The 16,032-nt window shown below is 42.0% G+C and overlaps 1 protein-coding gene across 6 annotated transcripts in view; it reads right to left on the bottom strand.

Annotated features, from left to right (window-relative positions):
- The window catches only part of HDAC4 (histone deacetylase 4), a 510,642-nt gene that overhangs the window by 287,009 nt on the left and 207,601 nt on the right, over nt 1-16,032 (bottom strand). For all 6 annotated transcript variants that reach the window (XM_038748724.1, XM_038748726.1, XM_038748725.1 and 3 more), the window contains one exon: nt 5,203-5,274. In XM_038748724.1, coding sequence (XP_038604652.1) covers nt 5,203-5,274 — 72 coding nt within the window. The remainder of the gene's footprint in view (nt 1-5,202; nt 5,275-16,032) is intronic.

Genomic DNA, 16,032 nt, shown 5'->3' with positions numbered 1-16,032 from the left:
GTATTGATTTGCGATTTTAAAGGACTCATTCAGAAATGACCAAAATAATCTCTTCATATTTATGAAACAGGAAGACTACTTCAGGCTTAAGGGTTAAATTTTGTCAATCTCTGCTACTGCATTTGAAGCATATAAGTACTGTCAGAGCTTATACTTGGGGATGAAGGAATAACTGTAGTTGTTTTCCAAAAGTCAAACTGAGCCACCCATAGGCTTTAAAAATCAATCAATCGATTATAATCATTGAACACGTACTGTGTGCAGAGTACTGTACTAAGAGAGTAAAATATAACAATAAAACAGACACATTCCCTGTCTACAGCAAACTTACAGTCTAGAAGGGGAGACAGACATTAGTATAAATAAATAAATTAAGGATATGTACACAAGTGCTGTGGGGCTGAGGGACAGAAGAGAGTGGGTACAAAGGGAGCAAATCATGGTGAGGCAGAAGGAAGTGGGAGAAGAAAAAATGAAGGTTTAGTAGGGAAAGACCTCTTGGAAGCCTTCACGGTAAGTATAAACTGTCCTGCAATTCTATAACTGAGTCCTTGATAGTAATAGGCATTATAGGGAGAGTGGAATATGGAAGAAAGAGTCACATATAAGTATTTTTGGCACATCTTTTCTTTATCTGAAAGAAATGTAGTCTCTCCCAAGTGTGCTCCTTATACCAACAAATCATTGGTCAAAGAATAAAAAGGCTGTCATAACATGGTTATGAGGAAACAGAACCAAGTAGAACTAAGTTGCCTAATAGATCTCCCTTCTGAAATCAAAATTATGTCCTTAAAAAAAATCAGTCCAAGACCAACTCCTCTGAAAAATTAATCACCTATTTTCAGTTCACAATACAAGAATGCTACTTTTAGAAAAGCTAGAGGCATTAAGAACCATTTACTGATTAAAGATGCCAATGATTCTTTAAATTTCTCTTCACACGTTCAAGTTTTTCATCACCTCCTCCATATCTAAGGATAAAAGCAAAGTACAAATTCTGCATATTCAGAGCTTTTCTAATCACACTACATTTACTGATGTGAAAATGTGAATTTGAAATCTTTGCTCATTTTTTTTTCATTTTGGCACAGGCATGAGATATATATATATATATATGACTGATGGTGGTTGGCTGCTGAGGGGGGTGTGAATTAATAGCCAGCACAAAAAAATTCCTGGGTGTTTTCTTTCCAAAAGGCAGGACAGATGAGACAGTCTCTTTAAGTCTTTTCTAATGCTATGTTTCTATGACTTAAAACACTCCAGTCATGAAGTCCTGATACGGAAGCTACTTCATTATAAAAGACCCAGATAGGAAGAAAGTCAAAGGCTGAATTTACCCTGCAATGAAAACTCACCCAAGGGGGAACTGGCATGTTTGTGAAGGAAGTTTCTAACCAGTATCCAGAGTCTGTCTTTGGACAGCAAAAACAAGTGGTGATGTGACCCTCCCAGAATCCTAAACAGGAGCAAGATTAACTTTGACCTCCAGCCCTTTTGATTTTTTGATTTATTGGAAATTAAATCTAATTGTTACAGAAAGCAAGGAAATTTTGCTACATTTGAGATATTTGTATGTGTGCATATATATATATATATATATATATATATATCAATCAATCAATCGTATTTATTGAGCGCTTACTATGTGCAGAGCACTGTACTAAGCGCTTGGGAAGTACAAATTGGCATCACATAGAGACAGTCCCTACCCAACAGTGGGCTCACAGTCTAAAAGGGGGAGACAGAGAACAGAACCAAACATACCAACAAAATAAAATAAGTAGGATAGAAATGTACAAGTAAAATAAATAAATAAATAAATAGAGTAATAAATATGAAAGCACATATATATATATATATATGTGCTTTCAGCTGGATAACTTGAAATGACTGATTTATTTCCATTTGGAAATGTACCATTTTCATGTCCAAACTTGTAGGCCTACCATTTGAATGAAATTTTCACTCTCCTAGGCATTTTAAAATGAACAATTGAAAAACCATGATTTGCAGGTGGAAAAGTGGAGTCCAATATCACCCAACCTCAGTGGAGAGATGATCAAAGCTGATATGTAGTGAAATTTGCTGAGTTTAACGGAGCCACAAAAAACTACCAGAGAACATCTTCAGTCCCCTTCAGAGGTATTTTTCCCCCCCTGAAATCGCTTTTAAAGTTACTTTAAAATCTCATTCACCTTGAAGGCAGGGGCACTTATGCAGTAGCCTAATGGAGAGGGAGAGGACATAGAATAAAGTGCCAGCCTGCTCAAATCTCCAAGAAGCTAATTATGGAGTCACTTGGAACGAGGAGGCTGGCTCAGCTTGAGAGGCAAGAAATAATCTCGATTGTTTTTAAGAGGCTTTATGAACCAGGTTTCAGAGAGAAAGTCAGCCCCTCCCCCAAAATTGTATAGCAAAGAGGCAGGAGAGAATGGATGGTGTGAATAACTCAAGAGCATGCACTCCAAGATGATGGAAAATCCGGTGCAAATATATTCTGTAGCATCATTTTTAATTCAAAGGACACAGAGATGGACAAAAAGGGGGTGAAAATCAAGGCTTTCACTTTCATATTAAATGGGTTTCTTGTTTTAACTAATAAAGCATAACTAACTGAACTGTATGAAATTGCCTACCTACCAACCTCACCACTACCGATCTCAGAGTTTTCCATTTCCAGGAGTATAATGTGTTGAGTGCAACCCTATTTGCAACAGGGAACAGCGAGAAAAGTAGAACTGATCGATGGTGGGATAATTAGTGCCAGTCTGCACAATTGTGCAACCTTAAGTAAAAGCTTTTATGTTAAAGGAACACGTTTCCCATGGTGCATGTTGGAGTTATTCCCGCAAATTATAGACATCATCTTGTTTTCATATTTCTAAGAGTTCAGAAATTGCTTAAGATTACTTTCAATTGTTACAAAATGAGCAATAAAATGTGCAGTGACAGGAAGACTACTTTACATAAAAGTATTTCTACTCTGGCATCATAAACATGGCTTTTAAAAGAAATGATTTTCTTATTAGTGTTAAAACTTACTGTATGTTCTGAGATTTACATCTCTGCGTAGACTATTCAGCACCATATTTTTGAGAACTGAAATTTTAAATAGCTGAAATAATGGGTTGATAAAGGAAATTGCACAACCTACACACTGTGGCATATATACACAAAACATACTTATGTAACACTATCATCTTTGTACTTATAGGCAGGGGAAAAAAAACCTTACATCTACTTACCAAGTGTTTTGTGCCTCATCCTTATTTAAATTTCCTCAACACAAAGCATGACACCTAACGCTATGAATATGGGTAAGAACTGCTGGGCGAAAGCACTAGCTCCTTCTTTTCCAATAAGAACCTAGTTGCAAAGAGGTAATTAAGTGATTTTGTTAAGCTTACACTGTAAATTTAGTGAAGCAGCTAGCAGAAGGACCCCACCACCCAACCTATTAACTCTAATTCAGCACATTTACCAGCCAAATTCAGAGCCGGAGAGACAGAGAGAAAGAAGGGGAAAATGTTCCAGTCAAAGCCCCATTGTGGGTGTGGTGTATTAAATGCTCTAGCCTTCTGAAGAGATGCCAGAATACATTCATAATGCGTCCATTTTTGCTAAGATGTACCCACATGCACTGCTTCATCCTCAGGATTCCCAATTCCTCATCCCAATTCCCAATCTTGCACTACCATGCAAGACTACTGGAAATAGCCAACCACAATAGCACCCCACTTTTATCCATTTTTGGAAGACACTATGAGAGGCCTAAACAGTATGCCCATCCTTTGGCCTCGGACGGGTTTCACTCAAATACAATGTTTGAATTACAGTAAGAAGTTGCTCTTCAAATAAAAACAAAACCCTAGGGAAACAAACTGTGAAAGAAAACAAAAATCAGGAGCAACGTTCATTTATTATAACCTACTCCAAATTTCTCTTCTTTTCACCTTAACCCCAAAATGTGCTGGAGATGCTCAAGTGAATGGATGAGATGGAGAGGATTTTAAAGGCGGGACTGAAGGGACATGAAAGAAATATGCATCCCTTCTAGATTAAGGGTCTTGTGAGCCGGGAACGTGCCTGCCAATTTTGTCATATTGTACTCTCCCAAGCGCTTCGTACAGTGCTGTGCACACAGTAAGCACTCAACTGACTCTTTAAGCCGCATTCACACTTGACTGGGAACTTCACCATCAATGGTGTCTTCTTTGAATACAAAAAGACAACTCTATATATTAAATATATGAAGGTCTGGTCAGGTGTCCTTGATAAAAGCTAGCGAATCATTGTACTTGGTGAGAAACACAGCTTACCTTATAAAGGCTTTGTCCTTGTTCATAGGTTGAATTTATTTCTTTCAAAAGACAATAGAGAGAGTGAGAATCCCTCTAGACTGTTAGCCCCATATGGGCAGAGAACGTGTCTGCTAATTCTGCTGTATTGTTCTCTCCCAAGCACTTTGTGCAGTGCTCTGCACTTAGAAAGCACTCAATAAATACCACTGATTGACTGATTGATAAGAATGTCCAATGATGCCAAAGTTAAAAGGATTCCATTTTGTTTGCTTCCATGTTGTGAGTCAGCATTATCGAGCATCTGGTGCAACATGAAGGGAGCAGAGCGTGAAGGTAAATACCACTGAACCATTAATAGGGAGGCCAGACCAACCCTCAAAACACAATGTTTGACACAAATTAAGTGCTTAACAAATACCATAAAACAAACAAACACGGCCACTTCAAGCTTCTTCAGCTGTTACCCCAACAAAACAAAAGAAAGACATCCTGTCCTAGAAAGGTTTCACTCAGTATAAGCTGATGGAAAAAAAAAAGGAAGGGGGTTAGTCAAGAGAATACTTCCACTTTATCAAAGCACTTTATGAAGTCAATTTTTTTTTTCTTCAATTAGACCATGCTGCCCATAAGACCCATTCATTTCTGCACTCAATTACCGGAGATAAAGTGTTCGCAGCGATTGAAGTTACATACACAATAGCATCAACTCAGAGGCACAATAGTGCCAACATCTTTTAATCAACAATTGAAATGCCATTCTCTCTGAGCAAAAGATCAGCCTTTTCCTTTTAGGTGGAGAGCATCCCATCCCTTAACGGAATCACATGAGGCAGAATATTCAACGGGTCTTTTTTCCTGGCATCGCAGCACACAACACACTGAATGGTTTTTCACTTACCAGTACTAGGCATGTGGTTCACTCGGGGTGGATTTAGCAGCTCTACTGGCTGGTCTCGGCCAGAAAGTCCATCTGGAGAACAGAAAAAAGCATTTGGCTTCATGAGTGGCTGGCAGCCCAGTGAAAATATTTCAGAATGATAATTTACTAGAAGCAACTTCTATCAAATGAAGGAAAAAAAAAAGTGTCCTAACTATTTTTAAGCACAGACATAGTCAGTCAGCAGCGAAGTTCTATTTCTGGTTGCCCAACCAGAAGATAAAAGATCTATTTTACAGAAAATTCACAAAGAGTGAGCTATCTTAAAATCCACATTTTCTTCCCAGCAGAATCTCGCCTTGTTATTTTGGACTGGCTTGTGTGCTGCACCACATGTGACACCTCCATGTGCTTGTCAGGTGTCCAAAGGCAGTCAATCTTACTGCAAAAGCTACAATAAATAAACCAGCTCATAACAAAAATGACACAGATATCCATCTTCTTCCCACTTAATGACAATATGGTGGAGTCGCTTACAAAAATTCAGCTCTGTGAGGCAAACTAAAAGCAGCTAGGGTACGTGAGCAAGATGGTATAAGAGCACTGTGGGGAGATTCAAGTGCATCCAGAACAATGGTTTCTGACTGCTTTTCTTTTGCAAATTTTCTATTCAACTGCTTATGGTAAATGTTTCTCTCTGGCTCCTGCAGCTAGTTGGATGAATCCAAAATTGCTACCAGGCCCATGACAATGCTGGTATGTGTTAAGTGCTTGCTGTGTGTCAAGCACTGTTCTAAGCGCTAGGGTAGATACAAGATAGTTATGTCGGACACCGGCTGTGACTCTCATTGGGCTCACAGTCAATGAAAGGCATATAGAGGCTACAGTTAAAATGTGCAGCATGCAGTGAGATGGGCATCAAAAAGACTTTGCCAAGTGGTGTCTGATTCCTCAAAGTGCCAACAAAGCATTGGCAATACTTGCAGTTGTCACCAGTTTCCTTTATGATTCAATTCTGGGAAATCAGAGTGTTGCCCTTGTGGAGGCTATTCATTACAGATGCTGATGGTCCCATAATTTTTATTCTCTGATTAGCAGGGGGGGACCATGCTTCTGAGAAAACATCCTTCAATCAAACTAGACTCATTTCACTGCTTCTCTTCAATCTTGGGAACTTTATTCTGCAACATCTCGGTGAAGATCATTTTCATTTGTTCACGAGACTCAATCACTTCAACTACACACACATGCAACAAATTTCAGCTCATTTAAAAAATATTTTGATTTATAATATAGAAGGATTACCGAGAAATGAAAACAAACTTATAAACCAACCACTATTACCGAAATAGATGCAAGAAAAAATTAACAGCAAAATCACTTATATTTTAGAGAATTATTCAAGTACGGCTAAAGTGAAGGTATCAGAATTGGAAAAAGATACATAAGGGAACACCAACACTGCTGACAATTTGGTGAAACTTGGATTAAAAGTTTTAATTTAACCAATTAGGATTTCAGAAAGTTAAAAGACTGAAAAAAACCCCTTAAAACAATGTAATACCATTGAAAAAACTGTGAAATGTCACTGCCTAATTCAATATTTTCCAGTTTATAGCATTCATAAAATTCCTTCCCTTATAAAATTGCATGAGGAAAATCTCCTGGTATTACTTTCTGTAGAATTCTTTTGCATCTTCTGCAAATGGTCTCCTTCTGCTAGTCAAATATAATCCCAAACTGAGCCAGTAGGACGAAGTTCAGTTTATCACACAATTTTGGCATTCATCAGTGGTTAATGTGTAGCCATGGCAATTTCATCTTTAATAGATCCAGTAAGCAAAGCACTTATTTCTACACCCAATCTGCCTGGGAAGAGACAACCATTTCTACATCATTCGGTCCAGGCAGAAGGCCGCCATCGATGAAATAACAGGGTCCGGGTCATTTAGCGTTTCAGAATTGTCCAAGAAAATTATGGAATGTTTGCTTTTTTGTGTGTCCCTCACATTTGGCCTGTGAATCTGGGTGGGTCTACAACTGTTCACCTTTTACACATTTTTGAGAGCGAAAATCTAGTTAGAATGTCAAGCTTTACCATGTGCAGTGGCTGAGGAGGGTTTATTAATGCCTCAGGCAAAACAGTGTGCTTTTTCTTTTTTTTTATTAAAGGGAGCAAGGGTCACACCTGCAAGAGTCATCTCTACCACAAACAGGTGGTTCTCCTCAAGAAACACAATAACTGATAAAATGCCCAAAACAGTTAGGTGTTTAAAAAAGATACTGAAAGGAACCACAACAAATTAAGTGAGAGTCAGGTGGGGCAGAGGAGCAAAGACCTAGAAAGTTGAATTATGAAATTCCTTTCCTCCCCTCCTCCCCAGTTGCGTCCCACCAACGACATATTATCAGCTTGTAGCTGGTTTATAATAGATTTTAATTAGTCAAAGCACCTGGCAGGATTGGCCAGAATGTGTGGGTCCTCCACGGCTCTAAAAGATTGGATTTAATTTGAGATAGTAGCTGGGAATGATTGGGGGGGGGCGGGGTGAGGGGAGGAGAATTTAAAAACAAACTAACAGGGCACTGCATGGGCAGCAAACCTGAATCATTCCCTCCCCAGTGAAGGCTGCAGTGATCAAAATTACCTGCAGTTACTCTTACTAATCAGTACTAAAATACTACGGGGTTTTGGGGGGTTTTTTTAATGGTATTTGTTAAGGGCTCACTATGTTTCAGGCAGTATACTAAGCACTGGGGTAGATCCGAACCAATCAGATTGGACATCCCCCCATCCCACATGAGGCTCACAGTCTTAATCCCCATTTTACAGATGAGGTACCTGAGGCACAGAGAAGTGAAGTGACTAGCCCAAGGTCACACAGCCACCAAGTGGTGAAGCCGTTAAGGCATGGGACACCCATAGCCCTCTACCCTGCCCTCACAAAGTCTCAAATATCACTTGATGATCAAAAAAAAAATGAAAACCTCTCCTTCTGTTAGCGTCCAGATTAAATGACTAGGTTAGGAAATTACATTTAATAAAGCTACTTCTCCCTGACTTTGATACTTTTTGATGCTTCATTATAATAATAATAATAATGGTATTTATTAAGCGCTTACTATGTGCAAAGCACTGTTCTAAGCGCTCATTTCTCTTCCCTTTATCCTTAACCCATTAAAAGAGAAGAAAGATGGAAACTTCTCCAACAACTCAGGGTGACTTGTGTTTCAGGTAAATAACCAGAGAGTTCAGTTTGGGAACAAATGACTGGATCTGGTGGAATGGGAGTCTGGCAGGCTGGCTCAGCATGATCTTCACCAAGCTAGTTTAATCCCTCGGAACTCTTCATTTCTTTCCTTCAGGGTTGTCTACTAACACACTGTAGTCTCCCAAGTGCCTAAGCAGGTGCTTTGCACGCAGTAAGAGCTCAATAAATATGACTGTATGACTCTTGACTGTAAACTCGCTGTGGGCAGGGAATGTCTGTGATATTGTTACATTGTACTGTAACACATTCAAATGCTTAGTACAGTGCACACAGTAAGTGCACAATAAATATGATTGACTGACTGACTAATTCACGGGACACTGTGAGAAGAGCCAACCAAGAATCTCCATGCTCAACCCCAGTGCCCCCTCTCCTCGCCAAGCAGCATGAAGTCTTTTCCCCCATGGGGAGACTCTGACTCCTGGATCACTATGTCTTCTTTCCCACCTGAAGCCTTCCCCAACGTCAACTCCTGGCAGTTTTGAATTGCACCAAGGACACCAGCCTCTGGCATGAATCTGGGGCACTGTCCACTCCTGCTCGAGTTGGTTCAAATCAGGGACTCTCACAGTTGCCTCAGAAATTTCAATGAACCCCAGAATTCCCACGTCCAAATTTCTATCAGGCTATGGATTCATGTGGAATGTTCGTCTACGCACTCTTGGCAGATAAAGGAAAAAAGGGGTGACTGCCCTAAAAACTCCCTATTCCTCTCCAACCCATCCTTCCTCCTGCCCCTTCTTCAATTCTCCCATCTTTTCCAGCAGTATTTTAATAGGCGATCTGCCTTTTCTCAAAATCCATCCCCTCCACCTGAGCATCCAATTCCACTCCTTCAGACCTTATCAGAGTGCTCGCCCCCCCCATTCTTACCTCCGTGATTGCCAACTTCGACCATTCACTCTCCAATGGCTTCTTCCCCACTGCTTTCAAATATTCTCATGCCTCCCCTATCCTAATTAAATCCTAATTTAATTCTCATGTCTCCCCTATCTCTCCTAACCCTGTCTTGACATCATGGCTACTTCCACCTGTCACCCCATCTCCCGCCTATCATCCTTTCCAAACTCCTTGAGTGAGCTATCAACACTCATCTCCTCCAATTCTCCCCTTGACCCCCTCCAATCTGGCTTTCACTCCCTTCACTCCACAGAAACTGCCTCTCAAAGGTCACCAATGAGCTCCTTCTTGCTAAATCCAATGATCTCTACTCCATCCTAATCCTCCTCGACCTCTCAGCTGCCTTCGGCAGTCCTGGAAAAATTATCCGATCTTGGCTTCACTGACACTTTCCTCTCCTGATTTTCCTCCTATCCCTCTGGCAGCTCATAATCAGACTCTTTTGCAGGCTCCGCCCCTGCTTCCCACCCCTTAACTGTCAGGAGCTTCTCAAGACTCAATTCTAGGTCCCAGTCTTTTCTCCCATCTACACTTACTCCCTTAGAAACCTCATTTTGCTCCTATGGTTTCAATTACCATCTGTATGTGGTTGATTCCCAACTGTACATCTCCAGCCCTGATCTCTCTTCCTCTGCAGTCTTGGATGTCCTCCTGCCTTCGGGAAATCTCGCCAACTGTCTCGTCAATACCTCAAAAGTCCAAAACAGAACTCCTCATATTCCCCCCCAAACCCTGTCTGCCCCATGACTCTCCCATTACTGTGGACAGCGCTATCATCCTCCGTGTCTCATTAGCCCATAACCTTGATGTTATCCTCGTCTCATCTCTTTCATTCAACCCAAATATTCAATTTGCCACTGATTTTTTTATATGGTATTTATTAAGCGCTTACTACGTGCGAGGCACTTCCATCCTTCCTCCTGGGGTAGATACAAGTAAATCGGGTTGGACACAATCCCTGTCCCACTTGGGGCTCACAGTCTCAATCCCCACTTTACAGATGAGGTAACTGAGGCACAGTTAAGTGACTTGCCCAAGGTCACACAACAGATAAGTGACGGAGACAGGATTCTGTTCTTCAGGATTCTGTTAGTTCAACCTTCACAACACTGCTAAAATCTGTTCTTTCCTCTTCATCTAAACTGCTATGTTAATACAAGCACTTACCCTAATAATAAATAATAATAATAATGACATTTATTAAGCGCTTACCATATGCAAAGCACTGTTCTAAGTGCTGGGGAGGTTACAAGGTGTCCCACGGGGGGCTCACAGTCTTAACCCCCATTTTACAGATGAGGGAACTGAGGTACAGGGAAGTTAAGTGACTTGCCCAAAGTCATACAGCTGACAATTGGAGGAGCTGGGATTTGAACCCGTGAATCCAAAGCCCACGCTCTTTCCACTGAGCCACGCTGCTTCTCACTAATCCACCTTAAATACCACACCAGCCTCCTTGTTGACCTCCCAACTCCCACTCCACTCCATACTTAATAATAATTATTATTATGGTTTTTGTTCAGCACTTACTATGTGCTAGGCATTGTTCTAAGCGCTGGGGTAGAGATAAGACAACTGGGTTGGACACAGCTCTGTACCACACGGGGCTCACAGTCTTAATCTTCACTTTACAGATGAGGTAACTGAGGCATAGAGAAGTTAAGTGACTTGCCCAAGGTCACACAACAGACAATGGCAGAGCCGCAATTAGAACCCATGACCTTCTTACTCCCAGGCCAGTGCTCTATCCACTAGGCCATGCTGCCTCTGCTGCCCAGATCATTTTTCTACAAAAAAGTTCAGTCCATGTTTCCACACTCCTCAAGACCCTACAGTGGCTTCCCGTCCACCTCCGCATTAAACAGAAACTCCTTACCAACGGCATTAAAGCACTAAATCACCTTGGCCCCCTCCTACGTTGCCTCCCTGATTTCCGACAACAACCCAGCCCGGATACTCTGTTCCTTTTAATGCCAACTTATTCACTGTACCTCAATCTTGCCTATTTCGCTGCCGACCCCTTGTCTACATCCTCCCTTTGGCCTGGAATGCCCCCCTCTTCATATCTGATAGACAATCCCTCTCCCCACTTGCAAAAACTGATTAAAAGCAAATCTCCTCCAAGAGGCCTTCCCCAACTACCACCTCATTTCTTCTTATCCCACTTCCTTCTGTATCATCCTTGCACTAGGATTTGCACCCTTAATTTACCCCTCCCTCAGTCCCTAAGCACTTATGTACATTCCCATAAATGACATTTATATTACTGTCTTTCTCGCTCTCTAGACTATAAACCCATTGTAGGCAGGGAATGTGTCTTCCAACTCTGTTATAGTATACTCTCCCAAGAGCTTAGTACGGTGCTCTGCACACAGAAAGTGCTCAACCAATACGACTGAATGATTGATTGGGTGAAAACTGAAAAAACAAAAATAAAGGAGGAGCAGAATTTCCGAACTTATTTTCTCCTATCAGTCTCTTCGATCGGACATAAACACTGGGACTTGCTTTCGACTGAAAACCAACACATGGGGATGATGATGATCTGTGAAGGAACAAGGCTTCTTTCATTCTGAGACTGAAAAACAATTGTGGCTTGTTCCAGATATTGTCATCCCTTCATCACCCCAAGCATTAGACAAAAGTTCTTTTAGCTAAGAATAAACACAATGCTAAAGGCTGAGATCATGAGCCATCTACCCTATGGGCCCGCTTGCTTACAAAAATGAAAAGCTGCTGAGATATTTACATTTTAAAATGATTTCAACTGCAGTCTTTCCACCCTATTTAGGCAACAGTAGAGACACACAAGACCACCACTCAACACACCAATCTTCCTCTTTTCCTGACACTGAAGAGTCTCAAAGTATAAAAATGGGCCCAGAACATGAACTTGCCACAGTGCAATAAGCAACTTTTCTCTTAAGGCCTTGACCCTTTATGCCAGCTGCCTGTAGTCTTCACAAATGTTGCTGAGGCAGAGGCACACTAAACCACAAACATAACAAAGGAACCATCCAATAATTAGGTGGCCTCTAAGACCACACATTCCATTCCCCACCTTCCCCTCAAAAAGTATAAATCAACATTATCCAAAAGACAAGGCTAAGTGACTAAAAGCGCTTAGGTGTCCAACCCGATTTGCTTGTATCCACCCCAGTGCTCAGTACAGTGCCTGGCACATAGGAAGTGCACAACAAATGCTACTATTACTGTTAAAATGGACAAATGATTAACAGAAGCAAAAGCAACACTAATACCAGATGGTAATGAATATCCACTACTGGAGATGATGGTTCTTTGAAAGAAATGTTCCAGAGATGCCTTTGTAAAAAAAAAATACATAAATACAAAATAATAATCACTGAACGAAAACAGTACATGACTAGGGACAGCCTTGGGTTTGCAACTCAGTATTTTGGAGGCATCAATAATATCCAAAAAACTGGAAATATAAAGGTGTCTAAGAACAGGAAATTCCCCTTCCAGCCCATTCCATCCAGGCCCTGGAAGATACCAATTCTGAAATATGGTAGGATGCTATCTATCACCGACTCCATCACCGACTCCACTTCAAACCCTGAGTCCTCACATGTGAGCGGAAAGGACAGAAGCTGGCTGCAGCCTCCCAGGCCAGAGCACAAGTCCCAGGGTGTTGTCTCCAGACCTTAAGCTCATCCTTATCTCATCCTTACCTCTCTTACCTGTCCGGGCCTTTCATTCTCAGTCTCTTTTGTGCGCTCCTCCTCCCCCTCCCATCCCCTTACTGTAGGGGTTCCTCAAGGGTCAGTTCCTGGTCCCCTTCTGTTCTCTATCTACACTCACTCCCTCGGTGAACTCATTTGCTCCCACGGATTCAACTATCATCTCTACGATGATGACACCCAAATCTACATCTCTGCCCCTGCTCTCTCTCCCTCCCTTCAGGCTCGTGTCTCCTCCTGCCTTCAAGACATCTCCATCTGGATGTCTGCCCGCCATCGAAAACTCAATATGTCCAAGACTGAACTCCTTATCTTTCCTCCCAAACCCTGCCCTCACCCTGACTTTCCCATCACTGTTGACAGCACTACCACCCTTTCCGTCTCACAAGCCCGCAGCCTTGGTGTCATCCTCGACTCCGCTCTCTCATTCACCCCACACATCCAATCCATCACCAAAACCTGCCGGTCTCACCTCCGCAACATCACCAAGATCCACCCTTTCCTCTCCATCCAAACCGCTACACTGCTGGTTCAATCTCTCATCCTATCCCGACTGGATTACTGCATCAGTCTCCTCTCTGTTCTCCCAACCTCCTGTCTCTCTCCACTTCAGTCTATACTTCACGCTGCTGCCCGGATCATCTTTGTGCAGAAACACTCTGGGCATGTTATTCCCCTCCTCAAAAATCTCCAGTGGCTACCAATCAACGTACACATCAGGCAAAAACTCCTCACTCTCGGCTTCAAGGCTGTCCATCCCCTCGCCCCCTCCTACCTCACCTCCCTTCTCTCCTTCTACAGCCCAGCCTGAACTCTCCACTCCTCTGCCGCTAACCTCCTCACTGTGCCTCGTTCTCGCCTGTCCCGCCGTCGACCCCCGGCCCACGTCCTCCCCCTGGCCTGGAATGCCCTCCCTCCACACATCCACCAAGCTAGCTCTCTTCCTCCCTTCAAAACCCTACTGAGAGCTCACCTCCTCCAGGAGGCCTTCCCAGACTGAGCTCCCTCCTTCCTCTTCCCCTTGTCCCCCCTCCATCCCCACCCTACCTCCTTCCCCTCCCTACAGCACCTGTATGTTTTTACAGATTTATTACTCTATTTTACTTGTACATATTTATTATTCTATTTATTTTATTTTGTTAATATGTTTTGTTGTCTGTCTCCCCCTTCTAGACTGTAAGCCCGCTGTTGGGTAGGGACCGTCTCTATATGTTGCCAACTTGTACTTCCCAAGTGCTTAGTACAGCGCTCTGCACACAGTAAGCGCTCAATAAATACGACTGAATGAATGAATGAATCCTCTAGACTGTAAACTCATGGTGGGCAGGGAACGTGTCTCATTCATTCAATCATATTTATTGAGCGCTTACTGTGTGCAGAGCACTGTACTAAGAGCTTGGGAAGTACAAGTCGGCAACATACAGAGATGGTCCCTAACCAAGAATGGGCTCACAGTCTAGAAGGGGGAGAGAGACAACGGAACAAAATACTCTCTTGTATTGCTCTTGTCTCTTGTATTGCTGTGTTGTAATCTCTCAAGTGCTCAGTACAGTGCTCTGCACATGATAAGCACTCAATAAATACCACTGACTAGCTGATTATTCCAAGTGGGAGCGGGCCAGACAGACAAACTGAAGCCTATCTTCACACCCATTCAATTGTATTTTTTTCAGCCCAAGGATGGCCCTGTCTTGGAGCCGCAAAATACTGGGGCTTTTCTTGCTGCTGTTGAATTGTTATTTTTCACTGATTTTGCCCTTTATCTCTTTTCTGGTGGTTCTCTATTTTCCCCCTTTCCTCCACCCTCAGATTAAGAGCCCTGCTACAGGCCAAACTCTTTTTCTGAATCAGTATCCTAATACCTTTCTCACCACCTGGCGCATCTAGCACACAGTAGGTTCTAATGAATAAAAACAGGCCAACACTTTTATGACTGCCAGTTGATTTCACAGACCAAAACAGTGGCCTGACTGTCAACAATCAGTAAATACCAGTGACGATCTGAAGGTACAAAAACTTTGCTCTTAGCACTAATCAGGGGCTTCAGACTATTATTATTATTACTAATGTCATTAATAATAATAATTACTGTGTACTCAATGTGTTTTAATGTATGCCAAGAACTTCACTAAATGCTGCGGTAGATATGATATTAGCACATCACACGCAGTCTCTGTCTCACCAGAAGCTCACCGCTTAAGGGATAAGGCGGGCAGATATCTTATTCTCATTTTATAGACGAGGAAACTGAAGTATACAGAAGTCAAGGGACTTGTCTAAGGTTACCCAAGAAGCAGATGACAGAGCCAGGATTAGAACCCAGGTCTCAGAAAACATGTCTTCAAGCTTCCTCTTACCTCTACTCGACCCGATTCAAATCAATCCACAATAAGCCCTGAAAACCTGAGGGTGAGAATAATTTTTTACCCATGTTCACAGCAGCGACACAGCATTGGGTAAGACCTTCCCAATCCATACAGCCTAGGATATATATGTGATGTAAAGTGTCAGGATAGCTCAATATTGGCTGATAGACACTTCTGCCTCTCAGGTATCCTGTCCACTGTGCACATAATTCATACACATACAATGCTATAGAGACACAATAACAAGCACAATAGTAAGCAGATATATTCTTTGAGATGAAAGCCAACAATAGGAGGAAAGACAAAGCAGAAATTTTGCCATCGCATGACCAGGCAAGGAAACACCCTAGCCGGTAAGTAAATTCAATACATTAGGAGGAAAACAAAGCCCCTCCAATATATCCTTAGATTAATGGCAGTCACCCTTCTATTCAGAGTAAAAGTGAACATGATCCGGGCTTGGAACAAGGTTAATTTCTGCTCTCCGTCCCTAAAAATCATTTCCAAAAAACAGTTTACATAACCTACGGGTATGTGGGCAAATGAAACAGGATAGAAACCCCACCTACATTTGCAATATGAATCTTATCCCAAAGTACCCAGAAAGAT

Source organism: Tachyglossus aculeatus, chromosome 7, assembly GCF_015852505.1.
Source record: "Tachyglossus aculeatus isolate mTacAcu1 chromosome 7, mTacAcu1.pri, whole genome shotgun sequence".
NCBI classification, from domain to species: Eukaryota; Metazoa; Chordata; class Mammalia; order Monotremata; family Tachyglossidae; genus Tachyglossus; species Tachyglossus aculeatus.
Note: the sequence above shows the minus strand (reverse complement) of the source record. Positions and strands in the feature narration are given on the sequence as shown.